Raw genomic sequence first — 22920 nt, forward strand, 5'->3', positions numbered from 1 at the left:
TACTACTACTACTACTACTACTACTACTACTACTACTACTACTACTACTACTACTACTACTACTACTACTACTACTACTACTACTACTACTACTATCAGACGAGGCCGCGGCAGGATGTATGTAGAGAATGTCGTTGGACGTGGCGGCCAGCTGGTCATGCGGTTGATAAAGTCGACACGGGATGGGCCAAACTCGCCCTCATCGCATGTGTACAGAGTATCCATGGGATGCATTTCTGGATCCCCTCTCTGTCAAATGGTCATCTAACAGATGTGATCACTAAGTAGTAGTGTGTTGCTGTGATCTCGTGCGACGCCAGTTATGCGCGTTGACAGCACACGCACATGCACACGCGTTTGATTCCATCCCACTCGAGTCCCGAGGGGCGAACAAACACATCAGCCGGGTTCGACAGCGAGCCAGGAGACTCGACGCGTCTTCTGGTGCCAACCAAGTGGGATGTTTGAATTTAGCGAGCGAGTCGGATGTGAGTGGCATGGCATGGCTACCAGGGTAGATTTTCGAGGGCCGATAGGAGGAAGAGCGAGAAGAGGGAGAGGAGGAGAGGAGGGAGAGGCAGGGAGGCTCCCTTGTGATGCATGCGGTGTGACGTGCCAGTGCAGATGGAGGGCGGAAGACGGACGCTTCAAGGTTGTTCGATGGACGCTGAGATGGATGGCGGAATGGGAGACTGACTGTCGACAGGTCAGTCAGTGTCAGGATGGGCGACGGCCACCGAACATAGGAGAAGAGTAGGTGTAGTGTATACAGAATAGAGAGAGAGAGAGAGAGACATCTGCATGGAATCTCTATTGTGCCTGCTCGATCCAATGTCGATCTCCTTCTGCTCATTTCTCGTCCCTCCATCTCATTGTCCTCATCATAATCAATACTTGACCTCTTGTGTCTCTCCTTTCGACTTCTTCTACATTACACTCTTATAGTTTCATATTGTTATCCGCTCCTCTGATACACTCCTAGAGCTGTTCGTGTTCTTCCTACAACTATACTACACTAGACTGCTATACCCTCCTTTTCGCTCCAGCATTCCAGAGTGACTGCGGGCCTACCGGTTTCCTGGCATATCTCCCTCCGTCAACAACATCTCTTGACGCGCGTATTCACATGGAGTCCACCTGATAGCTCTGTGTTAATCTGGACAGTCGTCCTCCTCCTTTCGCTTCCTATATGGCTTCGCAGCCTACCGCGCACAATGGGCCCGCCAGCCAAAGGGAGACCCGGGGTCTCTCTGAAAACACATCCCCTGCGCCGTTGGCCTCCTCCGATCCCTCCATTAATGAGAAGCCTCGCATCGTGAAATGGAGTCTCGGCATACTCAACGACAAAGAGACGGAGGAAGTCCCGGGCACTGTCCTCCTTCTCTCCGCAAAGCGCAATGAACCTCTCGGTGTCGCACCCCAGCCTGCCCCGAGGCTCGACTCCTCGATGCCTCCTCAGCCTTTGACGCCTAGACGGACCTCGTTCTCCTCCCAGCCTCCGACTCCTAGGCGATCCTCCTTTTCGGACTCGGCCAAAAAGACAAAAGATGGCCGGATGATATTGGTGCCACAGCCGAGTGATTCATTGAACGATCCCCTCAATTGGCCGGCCTGGAGAAGAGACGTTGCTTTGCTTTCTCTCGGCTTCTATTGTATGCTTGGGGGAGGAATGACTCCCATTCTTGCGGCTGGATTCAACAATGTCGCCGAAACCTTTGACGTGAGCTACTCAAGGGTCGCCCTGACCACGGGGCTTTACATGATGGGCCTAGGAGTTGGTAGTGTCATCTTCTCTCCCACCGCTATTCTGTACGGTAAAAGGCCTGTCTACCTGCTTTCCGCCGTCATGTTCATCCTGACCTCCGTTTGGTGCGCCAAGGCTCCGAGTTATGCTCATCTGGCGACGGCCAGAGTGTTTCAAGGTATATCCGTCAGTCCGGTGGAATGCTTGCCGTCGGCCACGATCGCGGAAATCTTTTTTCTCCATGAACGAGCATTTCGGCTGGGCATCTACACCTTGCTTCTGCTCGGCGGGAAGAACCTGATTCCTTTGGTGAGCGCGGCCATCATCCAAGCAAAGGGTTGGAGGTGGGTGTTTTGGGTCGTCACCATTGTCGTAGGCTTTGCACTCTGTTTGCTGTTCTTTTTCGTGCCGGAGACGTTCTGGGACCGCACTCCAAGACCCAAATCGCGTGGATCGACCGCTCGACGAAGCTTGAATGACCTGATCCATCATCCGTTTCAACAGAGTAAAACAAACGTGCCACCAACGACCCCGCCGAATCCGGCTGCGATAGAAGCCGCCCTCCTCGAAAAGACCCTGACACCTCGCCAGCAAATGCTGCATGAGCAGCAGGCACATGCGAGGTTCGAAGATGCCCTCAACAAGGAGGATGACCTCGAGAAATCAGAGGGTAGCTCAACCCAGATGACTTCTAATGTCTCGGGAAGGGATTCTGCCCCTCAAAAGGCTCCAAATCAGGTGGACGGAGCGGACGATGTTGTGAAAGAAAGCGAAGCCGCGAAGACTGACGTTCCATCCAAGACAGGGCTGATTACCGCTCCTCGCAGGAAAGCCAGACCGACCGGTCTAGCCCTTCCACCTCTGCCGAATTTGGGCTCGGCTTCTACACCTGGATATGGCATGACTGGGGAAGACGGTGTGTCTGGAGTAAGCCAGGCGGAGATTGAGCGGTCGGTGCCGCATCTTCACAATCTCAATTCGCCGTACTACGTGGACATTGAAAAGAATGACGACTATCTCAGTCATCATGCTAGTCATGTGTCTCCCGCGGACGAAGGTCGCGACAGCAGACCGGAACTGCTACACCAGGACTCAGGCATGTCCATACCTGGTTCACTCCATAACACCCTTGAGCTGGAGAAATCCCGAAGTATAGACGATGCCGGGTCAAGTTGTGCCAACCTAGCCCATTACACGGCCAAACTGAAACATTCTCCGCCCCAACCTTACCTTGCGACACTTCAACCTTGGAACGGAAGACTGTCCCAGTCAAATTGGTTCCGGGTCGCACTTCGACCTTTCATCCTGTTTGCCTATCCGAGCGTCCTCTGGTCTACGCTGGTCTACTCTCTGTCCGTTGGCTGGCTCATTGTCCTCTCGGAAGCCGTTTCGAGTATTTATCGATCTCGGGATACTTACAACTTCTCGGCTCTGGGAGCTGGGCTGGTGTACATATCGCCTTTTGTTGGAGGCATCTTGGGTACGGCCATTGCCGGGAAGGTGTCTGATATCATTGTGAGGTACATGTCGCGTCTGAACGGCGGGGTTTACGAACCCGAATTCCGTCTTGTCATGGGCATCCCAATGACGCTTACCACTGTCATTGGATTGATGGGGTTTGGTTGGTCTGCCCAGGAACGGGACAATTGGATCGTTCCCACCGTGTTCTTTGGGATCATATCCTTTGGGTGCAGTTTGGGCAGCACCACCGCCATCACCTTCTGTGTCGACAGCTACCGACAGTATGCTGGCGAGGCGTTGGTGACGTTGAACTTCAGCAAGAACATCTTTCATGGCCTGGTGTTCAGTCTCTTCTTCGCCAACTGGTTGCGGAGCGACGGTCCCAAGACGACTTTTCTAGCCATTGGTGGGATCCAGATTGCTTGTCTGTTGACGACGATCCCGATGTACATTTACGGCAAAAGGGCGCGGATGTGGACGGTCCGTAAAGGCTTCATGGAGAATTTTTGAGTTGGTCATCCGCTCTCGCATCGAAATTGGCGTCTTTTGGGTGAGCCTAGGGTAGGTTCGGGTTGGACTTTTGGAAATTGTTGCATTCGCACCGATATACCTGTGGGTTGTGTGGTGGCAGAGTGGTTTGGTTGCGGCATTCTGATGGCTAGCGATGGCGTTGCAGGGTCAGGATGATATTTGCATGACTGGTATGAAAACAAACAGGACGACGATGATGAAGGCTGAGGTGATGATTCAAGGTTGGACATGACTGATGGATAGATGGTAGACAGGCCATTACTAGGGGACTCTTGGGAGAGAAAGGCGCCTAATACATAATAATATCCGAGTTCCATACACCAGAGAAGGACAACTCGCAGTTTTGGCTAGGAGTGCTCATACATACCCAGTATATACCATGAGACACATGGGAAATCCTCGAGAATACTGCGGTACTGATTGTCCCGAGTTTGGGAAGCAAAACCTATCTTTAAATCCCATCCCTGTCCAGTGTCCACGAGTGAGCCTTGCATGAATCAGGCAGACATTGCCCACCAAAAATTAGTCAGCCATCACGTGCGATAACAAGCCTAGTGGCTACCTAATTAAGTAAGCATTAGACCTGGTGACTAACCAACTAGGCAACTTCCTCCCTCCGTGCCTCCAGGCATCAACATACGTCTTAAGGTATTAGGCAGCCAACATTCCATCAAATTGATTTTCGTTACCAGGGAACTAAGACTGATGTAGAGGGAAGGAAACCTTGTACTCCATCTGTATTATTGGGACCTCCCTGCCTGCCAATTTTCCCAGTTTCATGGGGGAGTCAGTCATCCCGTTTTCCGTGTCGAAACCCCAAGAGTCATAGAACGACAATCATGTTAGTCTGACTACTACCTCAATCAAACAACGAGCAAGTGGAGGAAGAGGAAGAGGAAGACGTTGGTCATGGATGAGAGTACTAAGGTAGGTGCTGGACAACTAGTACCACGACCAAGGACTGCTGCTACTACTCCTAAAACCGAGAAGGACCCTTTCCGTGGGATCGATCGTCCCATGCTATGCTATGCTATGCTACTAGTATGCTGCAGCCTTGGGATGGATGGTCTGTGAGTTATATCTATCTATATTTATTTATAGATCTCATATACGAACGATGTCATATCCCCTACCTACCTACTCTCCTCCTTCCCTCTCTCCCTCCCTCTCTCCCTCCCTCTCTCCCTCCCTCCCTCCCTCTGGCAAGTAAGTCTTCTCGCTCGCCTGCCCTTGTGGTTCCTCAAACGGGGGGACATCAAGTATATCACAAGAGTATCTGTCGTGAGGACCGAGTGCGATTACGATTACAATCACGCTTGTGGGGTTGAGTTTGGTGTTGATCTTGCCTTGTCTGTCTTCTGTCAAGTGAGATCTATATCCTCTCATCCCTGAACCCACTCTGGCCCCAAGATCCATCTCTTTCGGTTGATGATAGCCTGTACCCTGCTGTTGTCGTCTGTTCTTGGTTGTATCGATATCAATTGTTGCCAAAAGCTTTTCCAAAGGTCTCGTGCTTGTGTCAGAGTCAGTGTCAGACCCTCAAGAGTGGTACCGATTCCCGAGCATGGACGAACGATGTCCAGATAGATCTCCATCATCTTACTATAATCGATATCCTTACGACGAACAAGAACAAGAGGCTTATGGTCGACGGCGGTCATCGGCTTCACATACCACCACGCCCACGCCTGCTGCTGAGCAGAGACGACCACCGTTCGAATATGAATATGGGCTGCAGCAACATCGACAGGACCATCAGCATCAACAGCAACAACCACAACCACAATACCAACACCAACAGAGTCCTCGACAGAGAACAAGTCCCCTCCCAACTGGGTTTGAGACTGTGTCGTATGGATCCGGAGCAGAACGATACGACGAAGACCATAGATCTTCTTGGAGCGTTTCTTCAAGACCGACGAGCAGAACTCCACAGAGTCCGAGGGAACAGGTGACACGGATGTCGGGCAACGACAACAGCAACAACAGCGGCTTTGGCAAAGAAGATAGGGCATGGGAAAGGGATTGGGACAGGGGACAGCACCAGTCACACTCACAGCAATCAAGCTGGACCAGTGCTAGTGCCAGTGCCAGTGCCGGTGCCACTACTGGCTTCAATACCTCTCGACCAAATATGACGATATCTTCGTATGGGACGGAAATAGAGAGAATGCAGTCCTCAACGAACGTGGGCCGGCCTGAGATTTCAGCCAGGACGAGTACGAGTATGAGTACGACGATTGGTGGTACGCCAACCGCAACGACAACGGAAACGACAGAATCGCCTCAAGGTATTTCAAAAGAGACGAGAAATAACAGAAGAAGTAGAAGGGATGGACGGGCTCGCGGTGGCAGCGGTAGTCGCTCGAGACTCGTTTCTGGCGTCTTTGTGAGATACTGACGTGAAGGGACGCGGCGCGGCGAGGGCTGGTGATACCCACGCACTCTCAGCTTTGATGATGACTTTCCTGACGAGTCGACGACGACAACAATGTTGGCTCCACTTATTTCAGGACTGTATTCCTAATATCCCTCTTCTTCTGTACTGTATATACTTCCACCTGACTCAATCACCACCAAGACTCCTCTTACATCCATCCTACCTACCTAGGTACTGACATGTATTAATTACAAATTACAAAATGACACAGCAGCGCTCGCTTGTTTATGGGTTGTATGCTCATGTGCAATTCATCTCATCACTCTATCTACACTCTCATGATGAACCGTCCGTGAGGACTCTTAAACTTCTGAACACATTGCAGAAACCACAACAGATTCCGGTTCTGTCGTGAAGGGCCACCAACTCCGTGGCGGTATGCGAAAAAAAGGGGGGGTATCATCCTCCGCGGCCACAATATTGAACAAAGAAATCTAAGAAAGGCACATGTGGCCTGTCTGAGTATCGTGTCAGTCATCGCTTGCTTCCTTCAAAAAACATATCATAGTCTCATCTGGACGGCGGGGGAGGACTTTGAGATGGTGTCTGCAGTGTCCTCTTCATCTCTGGCATGCCTGGGACTGGTACTCGTGGAACCTGCTGCTGCTGCTGCTGCTGTTGCTGAGACGCATAGGCTTGTTGCGAGAAAGCATTCCCTGGTACATATCGAATCGTACTCGACGACGCTTCTCCTTCCTCAGGTGGCGACATGTTACGGCCGGGCGGTGGAGGCACGTTGCTGGTCGACTGTTGCTGATAGTTCATCGGAGCAACATTAGACCACCCTTGCGATTGTGAGGCGGCAGGTTGAGTTGTGTCCTCGAAATAATTGACATGACTTGAAATAGACCCGTCTGAACGTTCGGGCGGCGACGGATCAGGCACCGTAGGGATGGTGCGAGATCCAGATCGTGCTATGGCACTGTCTTGCAGAGCCAACCCCGGTTGCGCGGGCCGACGGCGACCCGTGGTCGACTCACGTCTCAGGATATTGCGCACTTGGTCGATATCGTTCGACCGTTGCCTGTCGATCGAAAGCTCTCGGTCATGATCAAGCGTGTCTTCAGGGTCAACCGCCACACTGCGCTTGATCAAATGGTCCACCGCTGCCGCCTCCTTGACCTCCGTGCCGCTTGATGTACCAAGATCTTGTGATGGGCCAGACTGCGTGTTTGAAGACTCGGCGTCCTTCTTGTGGTTGGGCATCAAAGGTACGAGTCTGTTCTTGTCCTTGTCCTCTTCAAAAGCAGCCTTGTTCCGGTTCGCCTCCTCGTCAGAGATGGCGACAGAGTATGTCGGATTGGCTGGATCGCCCGCAGCCGCGCCGCCACCACCGGGCCCAAAGATAGGAATCTTGCGCATGGCTAGCACCAATGCACACATGAATTTGCTCCTCCTGGCGGCACGTATAGCTTCATTGGCCCAGTTGGACTTGTGCCGAATCTCAAGGGTTAACTCCATCTTATCCATCTCGTTGAGTCCGGTGACTTCAATGTCGAGGTCCGGCTGGAAGTCGCGCGCATTTTCCTTGTCTCGAACAAAGGCGGTCATTTCTTTCTTGAGCAAATCAATATCTTCAAAGGTGGTGTCGAAGCTGACGTAGAGCTTGATCCTCTCACGCATGGCCTTGCTGCGGGAAACATTGTCGATCCATAGAGTGTTCAGCACATTGTTGGGGACCTGGGTTCGCTTCTGATCTACAACTCGTTTGAAAACGGTGTAGAGAAGAGACATACGCTCCACAATATACTGGACATCCCCTACGTCGACTCGGTCTCCCACATCAAACGGATGCTTGACGAACAGGAAGATGCATGAGCCCAGTACCTCCTGAGCTGTGACTGAAAAGACGAAAGACAATGAAAGTAGAGTGGTGCCTGCCGTGGCAAGGGTCGTGACAAAGTTTTTGTTCAGCCAAGCGATAAAAATAAAGACGCTAGCAATGAACACAATGGTGCACAGCAGATTGTCGAGGACATTGATTGCTTGATCCACGTCGTGCATGCTGTTGGCGATAGCCTTGCGTTCTCGGCCGCACTCGGTCACGCGCAAGACCATCTCGTCGAGGGAAATATCACCATTGCCATCCACATCGAGAATTTCGAACGCCTCTCGAGCCTCGTCCTCATGTGAGTCTCCAAGCACGTCAATAATGTCTTGCAAGAAGAGTGCCTCTTGCCCTTCCAGAACAAAGGACATCCATATGCGGCGAGCAAGAGCTTCGGCCGAATGTTTCCTTTCCAAGGCTTGGATGACGATTGAATGGGAGGCGGTCGGATTGAACACGTTCTTTCCAGTAATCTCATGTGCAACATTCCCAAACGCTGAAGTGACTTTATCACCCACGCGCGCAACATTCTGAATCAACCTCATAGGAGTCGCAGAACCCGACCTCTTGCGGCTATTAGACATGCTGTTTCGTTTGCTGGTAAGTGCTGCGAGATCTAGCACATCGTTGATCAGATAGTCGTCGTCAGCAAACTCCCGACAGTACATGGGAAAGAGTTGCCGGGAGGCGTCGTAGAGCAAGGTGATGAGATAGACATGACGCTTGGATTCCTGGATTCGGTTGGCGAATTGCTCGCGGTGGTAGCTGATGGAGAGAAGCTGGATGAGCAGCTTTTCCAACAGCAGTAGCGCAGTGGAGAAGACACAGGCGAAAAGGATGTCTTTGATGACCCTCTCCCAACTTTTCAGGCTCGTCTCGTGTCGTGCTCTTTGATCAGGATTCAGGGTCATGATAGGCACAAAGGTGGACAGGGCGCATATTGCCCAGGCGAACAGTGACACGGGGATTTCGAGAGATCTGATGACCAGCGCATACTTTCTCGTGCCGGAGCTGACTACCCCAGTGAAGAATTGGAACAGATGTGGTAGGATATGGGCCACGAATTTGGACACCCAGAGCGATATCCAGACAGCCTCGATCCAACTGAAGAACCAAACAATCTTGACACCTCCGATTCTTGCATTGGGCGCACCCGTCGCGCCGATGATGATAGGGATGGCAATCACCCCCGCCAGAGGTGCGACATAAAGAAGGTATCTCGGTATGACGGAGGTATTGTAGATTTTCTTGTAGAACCTGCCAATAGCATTCAGAGGACTCTCCTCTTTGTCCCTGGTTTCCGCAGCATGTTGTTCGCGCCTCCTCCTCCGACCTGCATGGCCTCCGAGAAAGTGGTGAGACTGCTTCTCATCCATCTGTTCAGGAGTTTCCGAGTGTTGCGACGGTGGTGCAGGTACGAAACCATCCGGCTTTCGGGCGCCGGTGCGACTGGCGGATGTGCTGACCTGGGTCAAGGGAATATCGATGGTAGCGTCGTTGGGGTTGTTCATGTCCCTCGAGGTCTGGAGGGTGAGCGGTTGGAAGCCTTCTCTTGAGAAATTTCTGTAATGGCTCCTTTGGGACATTGCTGGCGGGTGATGTCACCGAGAGTCACGGACGATGCGGAAAGGATGTGGAGGTGGTGAAGCCCCAATTATACACAAATGGAGACGAGGAGTGATCTGCTACACCGCCACGAAACCTTCTACCAGAGAGGATCGTGCGGGCTCAGAGATGGATTCGGTTGCGTCGTGAATAGGCGAGGACGCCAGCGTGCAGATGAGGCAAATTCGACAAAGAAAGCCCTGTGACGGTGGGTGGTGGAACAAAGAGCTCAACGAGTGTAGTTTGTGTGACTTAGTGAAAGCAGTTTCGCAAGATAGTACTGAGAAGAGCGAGTGACGGGGAGATGGTAGAAGAACAAAGCAGTAGTGATATGAATGAACTGACAGCGAGGTGAGGAGAGAAGAGGTGGTGGAAGAGTGATTGAATACGTAGTGAGTGTTGTAGCAGTGAATACATTTTGTTAGTCCAGAAGCATCCATGCAGATGCATTGCTACCTAAGGTAAGTATCTTCATACTACTACTTCTGTACTCAGTTACAGGGTGCCTCAGACTTCAGAGACTTCAGAGCACACCAGGTACCTTGTTCCATGCATGCAACAGCGTTGAGCCTCCAATCGTCACCCCTGCTCTCTCGGCAATGTCCCCAAGACCCTGTTCTTCTCGCTGTTTGGTGCCCTGGCCGGCATTTATTTATTGCCAAATGATCGATCGAGGAACATCGCGACGATGACAGGCCCCCCTGGCGAATCCTGTCCCCTGCAGCGCCCGAGGTCTGGGGCGTTAATGCTTATCCCAACCCGCAATTGAGGCTGACGAGGCTCGATAATAATCAATAAGTTCTCTGCACAGGCGTCATCGGCCCCGGAATTGGAGACAGGCCGAGCACTTTTCAGGCTCCCTAGGCTTTGATTAGTTGACACTGGCAAAAATTCTAAGCGGGTCAAGCCCTGAAGAAGGGTTTCTCCCCCTCTCGCCCTGCCTATCAAATCCCCCCTCTGAGGATTTTCGAGGCAGCTGTCGTTCAAAATGCTTGCCCACAATCCTTGCCCATCACTCCCACGACACTGGTCGTCCGAACCGAAACTGGAGTCTCGAGAAGCTTGACAAATGGCACCGGCGGCGTGTGGCTTGACGCCAATGGGTGAAATGACTGCATCTGATACAACATCTGAAACATGCACACGCAACTTCCAATCCACTGCTAAAAGCACCTACCAGAGACGGAAAGAGGTCTGATCTTGGAGGTACTGAAGTATGTGTTGTTTGTGGGACAACACTTTTCAATCTCAAGTCGCACTCTCCAGTACGTTCCACAACATGTCATTAATCAGCTTCTGCAACCTCCATCATGGGATCTTCGTGCACTGGAAGCCACCGGTTTCGGCATGAGAACGATCGTCCTCAATCTCAAGCTCTGGGACATTCCGAGATTAAGGCCCTGTATCCCTGTTGATCATCCTTGATCCTCTCACGTGTGGCTTTCCTAGAGCAGGTACCGCGTTCCTCCAGGTTCTACGCAATCCCTTGGGCAGCTGAAACGTCGTTCTTAAAAAGTTCTTCGGAGGTCATCCTATACCGGATGCCAAATGGTGAAGAGTTGTATGTAGTACAATCCACTGATCAACGTCTGGTGCAACACTGTCTAAGCTGCCACGATACTTAAATACAACTCTGTCCGTGGACTTTCATTCAACTCACAAAGACCGAGTTTATGTCTCAAAAACATTTCATGAGTCTGGACATTGGTTCTGAATGCTTTAAAGACTGTACTACTGTGAGTATGAAAAGCGGCACACTGAAGTTTACTGTGCTCACCCTAGGACAAATGGTTGATATGTTATCATATATTGGTATCTAGTACAAAAGCCACACCGATCAAGGTGGCTTGCTGATTCTGTGGCATCCGTCGCTTTGGTTCTCTGAGAGACCACCTCGTGGGTGGTCAATTACCATGCCCACCCAAAAGCTCTTACTTGTGCGTGTCGCGGCGTCCATGATACCACTGTAGCATGTTGGGGGCCCGTTATGGTTTCAGGGCGACCAATCTCCCCCTAGGTGTAGTAGTAGCGTCGCAGGCACCACTGCTAAGCTCTTCCACAGCATGAAGCCATAGGGGTTGTTGAATTTGCCCTACGCTTTCGGTTGGCATGGCACGTTTTCTCGAGAACATATCGATGGCCACAAGTTGGTGGCGGCTGTGCGACGGTTGGGAGCAGTTTCCAGACATGTTGAGTTGATACGAGGGAGGCCGTCACTCGTCAACATCAAATACCTATATATAACTCGTAAGTTGAGTTATTGGACGTTCTTGTGAGCTCAAACTCTTGAGTTAGCCGCAACCCTGTCTTGCGGTCCTGTCGCCTTGTCTGAAGTCAAGCCAGTGCCAGCACTGATATTCTTGCAACAGCCAACAACACGGACGGGTGAGGGAAAACGGGGGCAGCGGCTCCTCTCTCCCTAATGTTGCAAAAGCCAACACAGAAGGATGAGGAAGAGCGGGGGAAGCCGGCCCATCCTGTCCTTGATGTTGCAAAAGCCAACACAGAAGGATGAGGAGCGGGGGGAGCAGCCTATCCTGTCCTTGATGTTGTAAAGGCCAACACAGAAGGATGAGGAGCGGGGGGAGCAGCCCATCCTGTCCGTGATGTTGCAAAAGCCAACACAGAAGGATAAGGAGGAACGGGGGAAGCAGCCCATAGGTGGCTGTGATCTTGCCCATCATTGTTCCTCAGAGGAAGATCTGAAAAGTTGCTGCCATGCTGCGCCGAGCTCGAGGACGGTGAAGCGTCTTTCCATTGTGCTGTGAGCAAGTCGTCGATATATACGTCGTAAATGTATATATATAAACCACGGCTGCAGATTGATTGAGGGTTCGCGTGAAGGGAGCGTCTACCCTGCTGCAGCTGTGCCGGGCGCTGGTGGCGCCCGCCTTGTGGTTGTGAGAGGAAAGTTGGAAGAAGTCGAGGGTGAGTGTGTTTTTATAGACAAGTTTCAGGTTCACGATTCACTAACTGCCCACCAGCTGCCTCACAGGACAGTGGGATAGTTATTACCTTGCACCAACTTCCTGACACGTATTGCCACTACTCGAGTTGGCAGTGCTAAGGCAGCATTATTGCCAGTTCACGGCTGCTGTCACTGAGGATCGGCTCTCCAGACTGCCTCACTCCAGATGTCGCTCGACACGTAGAAGAAAAAGAACTTCCTGTGACAGTGCAATGCAAGACAGTGACTGTTCAAGAGACAAGGAGACAACGACTTACCTATGTTGCCTTGTCTCATGAAATATCCTTTGTCAACACTTTAGACTGTCTCACTCTGCCTCTTTCAGCCACCTGGCGAGGGCAGTTGTTTACCCAAGACACTGTTTCTCAATGCCTCGTAAATCAAGCACTGGGATGGCGCTGCTTCACAAACTGTCTCAGGCGCTCGAGCAAGACCAGTCGTCTATAAATTCGTGGATAGATTCTCTTCTCAGTACCTACCTCTCATCTTCCTCAACAACTCCAAACCAGCCTTCGAGATCAACATCGGTAAGTTCCATCGACAAAAGTCTCAAACACCTACTCTGATCATTTCTCGAGCCGGCAATCGTCCAAAACGCAACCTGCAAACAATCATGTGTAAGTGTGCAATCATTCTCACTCGACTGGTGTGCGCCAAATGCAACCATGCTAACGAACAGACCCCTCAGCGCGAGGTGGCTATCGACAAATCCTGCAAGGTCCATCACGACATGAGATTACCCACTACCAAAGAGCATCGGACAAAGTATGTCGAAGACCGAGACTGTAAGAGGTGTCGCGACCGGGCCCAGGCAACCACTCGTATGAAATCGGCCATGGCATCGGGCGGACCGAGGGCATATGAACAATATGTTCAGATGCCGGTGCGATCTCACACCAACGGATTTTATGGACCACCCCCAGGTTACCAACAATCCCGCCGCGGCGCCGTTTCGGGTCCTTCGGGTGCAGATGCTCCACGATCTCAGAGACCTGATATTGCCAGAACTGGACGATCTCAGGCGGTCTCGGGTTCAAGACATGCGACAGCAGTTCCACCATCTCGTCGACTTGAAGTTGCCAGAGTTGAACGTCCCGGTGCGGGATCAGCTCGGAACGGCAACTCTCAGGCACCTGCTGCATCCGGACGTCTTACAAGCCGCCATGTCCCGGTCCAGGTAAGCACTGCATCTCCATATGATCCAGGCTCTGAATATTTGGGGGGACGCGGTGTGCAAGTCGAGTACAATGTCACACGCATGGAGGCAACTTGGGGCAGTCAAGGCAATTCCCTGAGTGTAACCCGTGAACACCGAGTTGTCACTCGAAACCCAGGACAAGCCCCAGATCACCAGCGACGCGTCACCAGAACCCGTCGGGACTACGCATGAAGCGTTCATGGTGGTGACGGAGACTCGACAGGCTTTCGGGAGACGTCAACATGGTTCAAACCATCTTCCATGACCTGGAGTCTGGAAGGGATTCTACTGACATAGGTGACGGGGTCATTGCTGCTTCGTGGGCTGGCCGTCGAGGCAGCAATGGACCGGGAGAGTAGGGACTGAGATACACGTGGAGAGCAGTCGAGGGAGAGCAATGTCAGTGTGCTGCGATGGGATTGTGCTGGGAGTCTGGGATTTATCTGGAGGATGGAGGGAGACGGTGACGGTGACAGTGACGGCAGGTCTGCAGTCGATAACATCCAATTAGGTATGTACCACTACTAAGTGTATTGCGTAACCCAAAAAGGAAATTCCACAAATCTCCATAATACCTCTAATCATTTGCCTGTTCTCCTCTAATCTGGATTCAAGTTTCATCCTCTTTGCTCCGTATCATCAGTATAACAATAACAATACTGCAGTCAGTCACCTTTGGCAGCATCATATGCCTCACAATCACAAGCTATGACGTACAGACCCTGTTTCGATTACTCTATGCTTATTTCAGGACAGGTTGGATCCAAAGCACCAAGTTCAACGTCAAGTTCGGCTATCACAGGGATTAATTTTTCAGGACGTTGTTAAGTAAGCGAATCTTTCGGCGCACGATCCTCTCGTGTAGATTTGCCACGATAGGAAATCTCAAAAGTCAACATCGAGTCATAGGCGCCAGTTTCAAACCGGCACCATGGCAGATCCCCTTCTCACGCTTACCCGCGGACAAAGAAAACCCAAACCCAAAGCCAGGGTGACATCTGAACAAAGAAGACAAAATTGACAGGTACCTGAGGTAAGTAATGGATGGGAAGTTGCTGCTGGGACCAGCCATCATCCATTGCAACTCCGATCTTGCACTCGCCGTCTGTTTTGCCTCGTTCTAGCGTTTCCTTGTCTCCTGCTTTCCGCTCCGCTCATATTTCCTTGAATCCAATATTTCATTTTTAAAATACACACATACCACGTCCAGATCGACATCCCTTCGCCATAGCAGCGCGTCCACATCAGAATATACCTACTCTAGAGGAGTACGGCTTAGACGAGGACATCAATTCCGCTGGCCCGTTTTCGCCGTTCTTCACTAGTGGCCTATCCAAATGTCGCCTCATTCCTCCTTGTCCAACACCACCACCAACTCCACACCTTGCTCCCCTCCTTCATTGCCGTATACACGCATCTCCGCCGACTCTTCCAGCGACCTCGATCACTTCATCAGCATCATCACCGACGCATTTTCAGTGACACCTCTAACCACCGCGTTCATCATCGACAATGACGGCACGGCGCCTCTGCCACGAAGGATTCCCCGACCCCGGCGAGAACGGCATTTCGCCCAAGGCATTCTGGACAGCGCCAAGTCGAACGCCGAACTGGTGCACGCAGGAGACTGGTCGGCCGTTGCGCTATGGGAGCCACCGAACTTCCAAGGCAAAGCATTCATCAACTCCAGGACCCGTCCGGGCCCCCTGTTAGGTGAATGGCGATCACGAGTCAAGGCCGCAAAGGCAAGACATCTGGCCGAGGCTTCTTCGTCGACGGCTTCCACGCCTTCGACGGCCTCCGAGACCAATTCCGCCTCCGACCTCGAGACTGAGACTCTTCCTTCATCCACCAAAGAACTCCCGCTCCGGCCATTCTACCATCTCTCCTTCCTGGCGCGCAACCCGTCAGTCCCCCGTGTCCAAGGCAGTCTCAACGCAGTCATCTCTCCGTATCTGGAGCGCGCCCGGGCCGAGCATGTCCCGGCCTGGCTCGAGGCTACGTCACGTCAGGCTAGCAAGCTCTACGAACACTACGGATTCCGCGTGGTCGAGGAGATTGTCGTCGGGAAAGGAAAGGTTGATTCCGAGGGCTGGCCCACTCCCGATGATCAGGGTGAGGGCGTCACTGCCTGGGCGATGATCTACGATTCGCATCTCAGAGAGTGATATTGCCTTGACTGCAGTAGCCTATGCTGGTTCTCGAGAAGTTTAGGATTGTTGACCACGGAAGTTTTGGAGAGCTTGCCGATCCAGTGCAATCAGCACCCAAGCGCCGAACCCAAGATACCTCTTATTCCACTTCACCGACTTGGGGATATGATGGCAGCCGCCACATTGGCGAAAGAGCCCTTCCCAGGTCAGGCTAGACTTTTCATGTGTCTCATCTGGAGACATCAGGCGACACACCAACGCCTACATCCATGCTACGTGATATACAGGAAAGAGAATAGAAGCCCCTTTTCTGGAATGGACCCCTGTGGTCAGTCATCGATCTGCAGAGACCGGTTGTTCAATGAAGGAATGGTCTTTCTGCATAAAGAGCTCGCCGGCTTTTGTTGGATACGAGTTGCGAATGGAGAATACCACAAGCAGGCTATTGTCGGGCAGATAACGTCAGGATAAAGTCCACACCGTCTTGAAGACCCCTACAGAGATTATTTGAAGGGGCACACAAGAACAAGAACGAACTCATGATTCAAACCCTGGCACTCCTACAAAAATCCCAAGACATAGAACATTGGGTAGCGCCAGATCCATATCGTAATGACATTCAACATCAATTCCCCAACTTGACGGGTTCTGGCGGGTCTTGGTTTGTTTCCTTTTTATCTATTCCGGTTGCATCTGGAAAGTGGCGTTGCATACTGTGTGCATGCATCCAAAGACGCCCAACTCTTCGATTAGATCCCAGTAGTAAGAACGCCCATCTCCCGCCTCCGCTCATAGCTCGGTCATGGACTGTCTGTTGGAGACATCCACTGGCAGAGACAACCGGGTTTCTCAGATTGCGTTGATCTGGTGGCCCTCGCAACTTGCCAGAAGCCGCATAGTTCCCGTCATGGGTTTGCACATAGGCACGCGCCTGGAGAGGTTCGCAAGATCATGGCCGTTCTGTTTTGCCGTCATGCCCGACGCCAACGGTAGTGAAAAAGACCACGTGGGACTCGCGCGCTCCGGGTTCTTTAGTCCGCCAGCATACCGCATACTGCCGTCTCATCCCATCTACTTGACATGTCTGACGACGTCATCCAGTGCTTCAGCGACGTACTTAACGTTTGATGTGTTCAAGCCAGCCATACTGATGCGGCCATTCTTGGTCATGTAGACGTGCCACTTCTCTCTGATGGCCAGCACCTGAGCCTCGGAGATTCCAGTGAAGGAGAACATGCCGATTTGGCTGGTGATGTGGTCCCAGTTGCCGGGAGTGTCTAGCTTATCCAGTTCCGCCTTGAGACTCTTGCGCATCTCGATGATCCGGCCAGACATGGTGCGCAAATCCTCCTCCCATTCGGCAAACAAGGCCTTGTCGTTGAGGACGATGCTGGCAATCCGCGCACCATACGCTGGAGGGTTCGAGATTTCGGATCGTTGAAGAACAGCAAGCTGGCTGGCGACCCGCTTGGTGACGTCCTGTGCCTTGGATCCTGGAGCGGCGACAAAGTGGAAAGCACCTGCACGCTCACCGTACAGGCCAAAGTTCTTCGCGAAGGATTGGGCAATTATCAGCTCCAGGCCCTGCTCGACGAAGTAGCGGATGGCCCAGTTGTCGGTGGCTAGGTCCCCTGAGGCAAACCCTTGGTATGCGCAGTCGAAGAAGGGAAACAGGGATCGTTCTCTGCATACCTCGGCGATTTGTTTCCACTGGTCCTGCGTGGGATCGACACCGGTAGGGTTGTGTGCACATGCGTGAAGCAGGACAATGCTTTTCTCCGGGGCCGCTTTGAGTGTCGACAGCAGCCCGTCAAGGTCCAGCATTTTCGTCTTTGCAGAGAAGTATGGGTACGACTTGATGGGCATACCGATATTGGTGAAGATTTGGTTGTGATTCGCCCACGTGGGGTTGGACAGGTAAATGGCCGGAGTGGGCTTGGGCAAGAACCTGGACAGGAAAAGACCTCCCAGATGAACAGCGCCGGTTCCTGAGATCGTCTGCAGGGAGGTAGCCTACAGTAACGGGGTTAGCAAGGGAACATAACGAGAGAGTTTCTCGTCGCGCGGTGAAAGCATACCCGTCCTTCTTTGATCGCGGGGCTGTCTGGACCGAGGATGAGTTTCTGTGCAGCCAAAGTGAATTCTGGGAGACCGGCGATGGGAAGATATTCATGGTTCAGATCGGGGTCGTCTCGGAGGATTTTATCTGCCTGCAAAACACTCCTGTATTAGACTGCTTGTTGGTATGTGTGCATGTGGTGTGGTGTGCGCACCTTCTTGACCACAGGCAACACCCATGGCTTTGCATTGTTGTCTCTGTATGCACCAATCCCCAGATCGACCTTCTTCTCATGTGTATCTTTTCGGTATGCGGCCATCAACCCAAACAAAGGGTCCTCTGGAGCCTGAGGGACGGCGTCGAACAGCTCGACCGGACGGTTTGAAATGGAGCCCATGGTGTGTTGCTGAATCTGTGATAAGCGGGCGTTGGTGTCAGTGTGCGTAGATGCGGCAGAGGCAGAGGCAGAAGAAGAACGGGAGTCGGCGGGGATGGGAGAGATCTTTGATGATGAGGGCATGACTGGATCAAAAAGTATTCCTGATTGTATCACTGAAACAAATATGGTACAGCCGAAATGCAGTATACCTGAGGCAAGGACAGATGGATGGAGGGGACATACACTTAGGACGGGCGGATGCGCTGCACTGCGAGGTGCGGTGATGACTTGTCTGATGCGGGTGTACAGGCACAAAGAATGGGGGAATCTAGGCAAGCCCAAGATACGGACGAGATATCTAGGGTACTAGGTAGTAGTAGTAATGATGCCGACGCAAGCTCTAGGTTCAAGAGTTCGGTAAGTCAATACGATAACGATGGAGGGATCGTTGGCGTGGTGTGCAGTGGATAGCCGTTGGACTGCAAATGATGGGGATATGTTGACTTTGCTGTGACTCTTCTGCCAGATAAAATAATGTGTCTATCTAAGGTAGTCTGTCTACCCCGAAGCCCGAGGTTGGAGAAGCAGTGAATTATGGTGGATTTGCTGGGGGCAGTGAGGGGGAAAGAACCAGCGCTTGCAGCGCAGGCAAAACTTGAAGGGCACCTGGAGACCAATCGCGAGTATACAATTTCTCATGCCATTGACTATCAAACGGCAATGGGGCCTCATGTAGTACGTTATTGTACGCTATTCTGCAATCATCATTCAACATCTGTCTGCAGTTGAAGACTTTGATGCCAGGCCTGTTCTCTCTTCTAACACTGAGCAGTCACCAGGCAGAATTAGAGAGGGACTTTATTAGCCGCCAACTCCCACCACTGGGTCTCTCGACGACTCCAGGTGACCTCGGGAGAGACCGGATGGATGGCATGATCTGGCAAACCCGGGGTACTATTACACTAGCATACCATCGTCTGGAGCGGAGAGCCAAGTGCAATGCCAGGAGACGGTGCCGTCGGTTCCCTTTTCACCTGCCCAGTCGGACATACGTACCATTTACAGAGATACCGTTGCTGGCGACCTAAGGTACCTAAATTGATATCCCTAATCGGTCACTGACTGTTCGGCCTTCCGCTCCAAAAGATCTTTGTTGCTCGAGCGCTCACAGCCTTTCATTGTGACCCTTGCTGGCTGAGACGGACTAGAAGATCAGATCCCAGACCACCAAGAACGAGCAAAAGCCGACCGTCGCATAGAAGACCAAGCGCGCAGTGCTACCTCGCTCACTTGCCCTCTTCAGTTCCCGATTCCCCTTGCGCACATTTTCATCCGTATTGGCCGCGTCTGTTACCAAGCTCCCAATCATCTCGCCCTGAACGCTGAGATGCCCGACCAGCGTCTGCTGTAGACTGCTGATCTCCATCAGGCTCTTTTCCACCTGGGTGACTTTGGCCAGCTGGTCGTTGAAATGCTCGAAAATGCTCCTATTCTCTTCCTCAAATAGTTGTAATTGCTCGGCCGACAGCTGCTGCGTCTGGTCTTTTCGAGGAGTGTCGTTCCAAGGTCTGTATTCGTCGTGGCCGCGTAAATCGCGGTTGGGAAGGGTCTCTGGACCGTCTGTGTTGAATTCAGGCTCTCCAGCGGCCCGGACGCCTTTATTTCGAGGGTCATGGAGAGCACTCATCTGCTTCTGTCGTTCTCGTTCCAATCTCTTCTCTACCATCTCTTGTTGGACCATGATGGCGTCATTTAGCCTCTTGCTTAAGTACCACAGGACCCCGTCTCGGACCGATTTGAGTGTCCTGATCCGGCCCTCTTCCTCAATCTGTTTTGACGACTTCCCGGCGTCGGGGGCATCCCCGTCCCCTGCTGCCCAGCGCCAGAGAAAGCCATCTGGCCGCCCATACTTCTTCTCCAGTAATTTCATCGCTGTATCATGCTGCAGGTTGACTGCGGAAGAGAGGTTGGTGATCTTGGTGTTGATTTCCCGGAGCACCGAGGAGGTCTCGTGGTCGATTGCTTCCCGTTGGGAATCGGTCAGATACTCGGGCACATCTTGACTGGTCACAGCAGCGCCAGTCACCGCATGAGCAGCTGCGTCTGGCCTCTTGGGGTGGCGGGGTGGCGGGGCATTGGATAGGTAAGGAGAACGTAAGGAGCGCAAATAGGTCAGGAGGGACGAGATGGATCGGTTCTATCAACACGCCAGTTAGACATGGCGAGTACCTTCACGAAGATATTGGCACATACAATTTCATATGCCTCTCTTAAGAAGGCATCGAGTTTGTTGCCAAGATCGCGTCTGCGTCCTCGGATCGGTCTCGACGAATGTTTCTCAACGAGTATCAAGGACAGCGTTCCAGACTGGTCGGTCATCGCACCGGGCGATGGAATGGTCAACGTCCTGGAAGTGCAAGGACGGAAGCTTAGTCTTCGCTTGACTGATCTCGACGTAGACCGGAGCTGCTCACAACACTTCCCCCGAGCGATGCGAAAGGTATGATTTAACTAGGTAGTAGATCAGAATCATACAAGTTCGTCAATTTCGTATCGATTTTGGGACACGTCGCGATCGTCATTTGGGCCTCCGCACAAAGCGACGTACCTCCACCAATCATGATTCACACTCTTGCGGCCATCAGTCGCAGTACAACCGCATGCTAGTAGTGGTAAAGAAGCATATTGGTCAATGCTGTCTCTCTGACAGCTGATATGTATTGAAGCGGTCCAGAAAGTCCTCAAATATCTGTACTATAACTCCCAGTCCACGCGCGGGTTGTACGCCCAGGTCTAGAAATCTAGTGCTCTCGAATAGCGTCTCCTCAACGCCTCATGCCGTCTCTGTCTGCCGAGCACCGTCTGATTGCCCCTTCAATTATCACACTGACCGAGCAGACAGGAGCCCATCGTTATACATTGCCAACATAAAAATATAAGTTAGGACTCTTTGCTTAGTCCAACTGGTTCGTCGTAGTTGCTGTCCTCTTCCCATATCGCCGCCCCAGAAATCTGTCGTCCCAGGAAGATACCCAAGCCTGTGACGACCACGGCGAGCATGAAGAAGCCGTCAAACCATCTTTGCACCCAGGCAGGCTCCAGCAATCCAGCCCCCAAAGCGCTGTTGATCACACTGCCTACCTCTTTGGGCATCATGCCCCTGAGCATCAGAGCAGAGCTGATCACGTACATTCCACTGATTTGACTGATCAAAAGGGCGAAATTCGTCTTTGTGGCGTGGAGGACCCTCGGCATGAAGCGAGCGAAGAGGTGAAATGTCTGCGTCACAGCCGAGAACGAAGCCAGAAGCATTGCCCCTGAGAGTAAAAAGGAGATCTGCTGCGCCCATGAGGCTTGGTCCAGCGACGGATAGACGTGTCGTGCAAAGAGGGCAATGGTGGCGGTAACAGGATCTGTATGAGGAGATGTTGCAGGGACGCTGGACAGCAGACGGCGACCGATGTTCACTGTAGTGGTACAGATGCGATAGACGCAGTAGCAGGAAAAGACGTAGGAGAAAACCAGGGACATGCGGCCCCAGGCAGTCGTCGCCCGCAGTTGGTCAGCACGACGTGCCCGCAAGATTGTGAGCGAAGTCTCAAGGGAGGAAGCCATAGTCTCGAGGCCTGACGTTTCCATCTCAAGCGTCTGCTTTTCTTGGGTGTCAGTGTTCCCGCGTATCGAGCCCACCGTCCGGCCCCAGAACCCCTGGGTTGGGGCGTCTGCAGACTTTCTCAGCAACGCTCTGAGCCGTCCCTTCTTCTCCGCTATCATGTCCACGGTAGCATCCAAACCAGCTTGTTTCCGATTGATATCTGTCTCGGCGACCAACCTTGTCCTGGGTCCGAATGTCTGCCAGATGGCACTGACTGAGGCAAAGCCGGACAGCAGCGCCATTAGCGAAACGCCGGTTATACCCAGTCTGTCCAAGCAAGCTTGGAAAAGACCATCTGAACTGCTGATACTTTCGGTGATGCTGGGGGAGGCAGGCAGTAGTGCCCCAATCGCCCAGAAGCCAAACAGAAATACCGCATAGCCAACAATTTCCAGAAGCCATGCAAGACGAACACGACTTTTCCCCTCGCCGCGAAACTTGTAGCCTGATTTTGAGACGACGGACGATATCCCCAGCAGCGGGATGGCCACGACAAGCAGACCGAGGAGGCTCACTACCGTGGCTTGTAGCGCGATATTCCTGGCTGTGGCGTTGAAAGAATTCGAGATCTCGCATAGGAGCAGTTCGGTTAACACTGCGGAGAGCGCGATAGTAGAGGAGAAGGTGATTGCCGCGATGCGTCGAGCGATGTGCTGCGCGGCAGGTTCGGGAGGGGATGTCGCTGGCCGCGGAAGGCCTTTGTCGCCATGCTGCGATCGTGGAGGAGTGGAAGACAACAAAGGGTAGACTTTTCTGTACGCGATGAATGTCAGGCAGGCGAAGGTCGCGAGAAACGGTGTGATCGAGAGAGCAGCTTTGGTTCCGAACTGAGTCGAGTGTGGCATGTACGCTGGAACGCACTCGTCGCAGTCCTCAGCGGGGGTGGGTAACATGTCGAG

General features: G+C 52.4%; 7 protein-coding genes across 7 annotated transcripts; 3 read left to right on the forward strand and 4 right to left on the reverse strand.

The window, feature by feature from the left end:
- Window positions 1-1189: 1189 nt before the first annotated feature.
- Window positions 1190-3715, forward strand: A1O1_03447 (uncharacterized protein; the record flags this gene model as incomplete). Its single annotated transcript, XM_007724352.1, has 1 exon — window positions 1190-3715. The coding sequence occupies one exon, from the start codon at window positions 1190-1192 to the stop codon at window positions 3713-3715; it is 2526 nt and encodes an 841-aa protein (XP_007722542.1).
- A 2971-nt stretch (window positions 3716-6686) lies between these two features.
- A1O1_03448 (uncharacterized protein) lies at window positions 6687-9590 on the reverse strand (the record flags this gene model as incomplete). Its single annotated transcript, XM_007724353.1, has 1 exon — window positions 6687-9590. One exon carries the CDS (start codon window positions 9588-9590, stop codon window positions 6687-6689), a length of 2904 nt encoding a protein of 967 aa, XP_007722543.1.
- A 3600-nt stretch (window positions 9591-13190) lies between these two features.
- On the forward strand, window positions 13191-13661 carry A1O1_03449 (uncharacterized protein; the record flags this gene model as incomplete). Its single annotated transcript, XM_007724354.1, has 1 exon — window positions 13191-13661. A coding segment is annotated over one exon (471 nt), but the record flags the coding sequence as incomplete, so codon positions are not given.
- Window positions 13662-15112: 1451 nt separating this feature from the next.
- A1O1_03450 (uncharacterized protein) lies at window positions 15113-15943 on the forward strand (the record flags this gene model as incomplete). Its single annotated transcript, XM_007724355.1, has 1 exon — window positions 15113-15943. The coding sequence occupies one exon, from the start codon at window positions 15113-15115 to the stop codon at window positions 15941-15943; it is 831 nt and encodes a 276-aa protein (XP_007722545.1).
- Window positions 15944-16999: 1056 nt separating this feature from the next.
- Window positions 17000-18507, reverse strand: A1O1_03451 (aspartate aminotransferase; the record flags this gene model as incomplete). The annotated part of the gene is made up of 3 exons (XM_007724356.1): window positions 17000-17941; window positions 18007-18138; window positions 18202-18507. The coding sequence occupies 3 exons, from the start codon at window positions 18505-18507 to the stop codon at window positions 17000-17002; spliced, it is 1380 nt and encodes a 459-aa protein (XP_007722546.1).
- Window positions 18508-19570: 1063 nt separating this feature from the next.
- On the reverse strand, window positions 19571-20745 carry A1O1_03452 (uncharacterized protein; the record flags this gene model as incomplete). Its single annotated transcript, XM_007724357.1, has 2 exons — window positions 19571-20563; window positions 20620-20745. The coding sequence occupies 2 exons, from the start codon at window positions 20743-20745 to the stop codon at window positions 19571-19573; spliced, it is 1119 nt and encodes a 372-aa protein (XP_007722547.1).
- Window positions 20746-21306: 561 nt separating this feature from the next.
- Window positions 21307-22914, reverse strand: A1O1_03453 (uncharacterized protein; the record flags this gene model as incomplete). Its single annotated transcript, XM_007724358.1, has 1 exon — window positions 21307-22914. The coding sequence occupies one exon, from the start codon at window positions 22912-22914 to the stop codon at window positions 21307-21309; it is 1608 nt and encodes a 535-aa protein (XP_007722548.1).
- Window positions 22915-22920: the final 6 nt, after the last annotated feature.

This window comes from Capronia coronata (assembly GCF_000585585.1).
Source record: "Capronia coronata CBS 617.96 chromosome Unknown acBCG-supercont1.3, whole genome shotgun sequence".
NCBI classification, from domain to species: Eukaryota; Fungi; Ascomycota; class Eurotiomycetes; order Chaetothyriales; family Herpotrichiellaceae; genus Capronia; species Capronia coronata.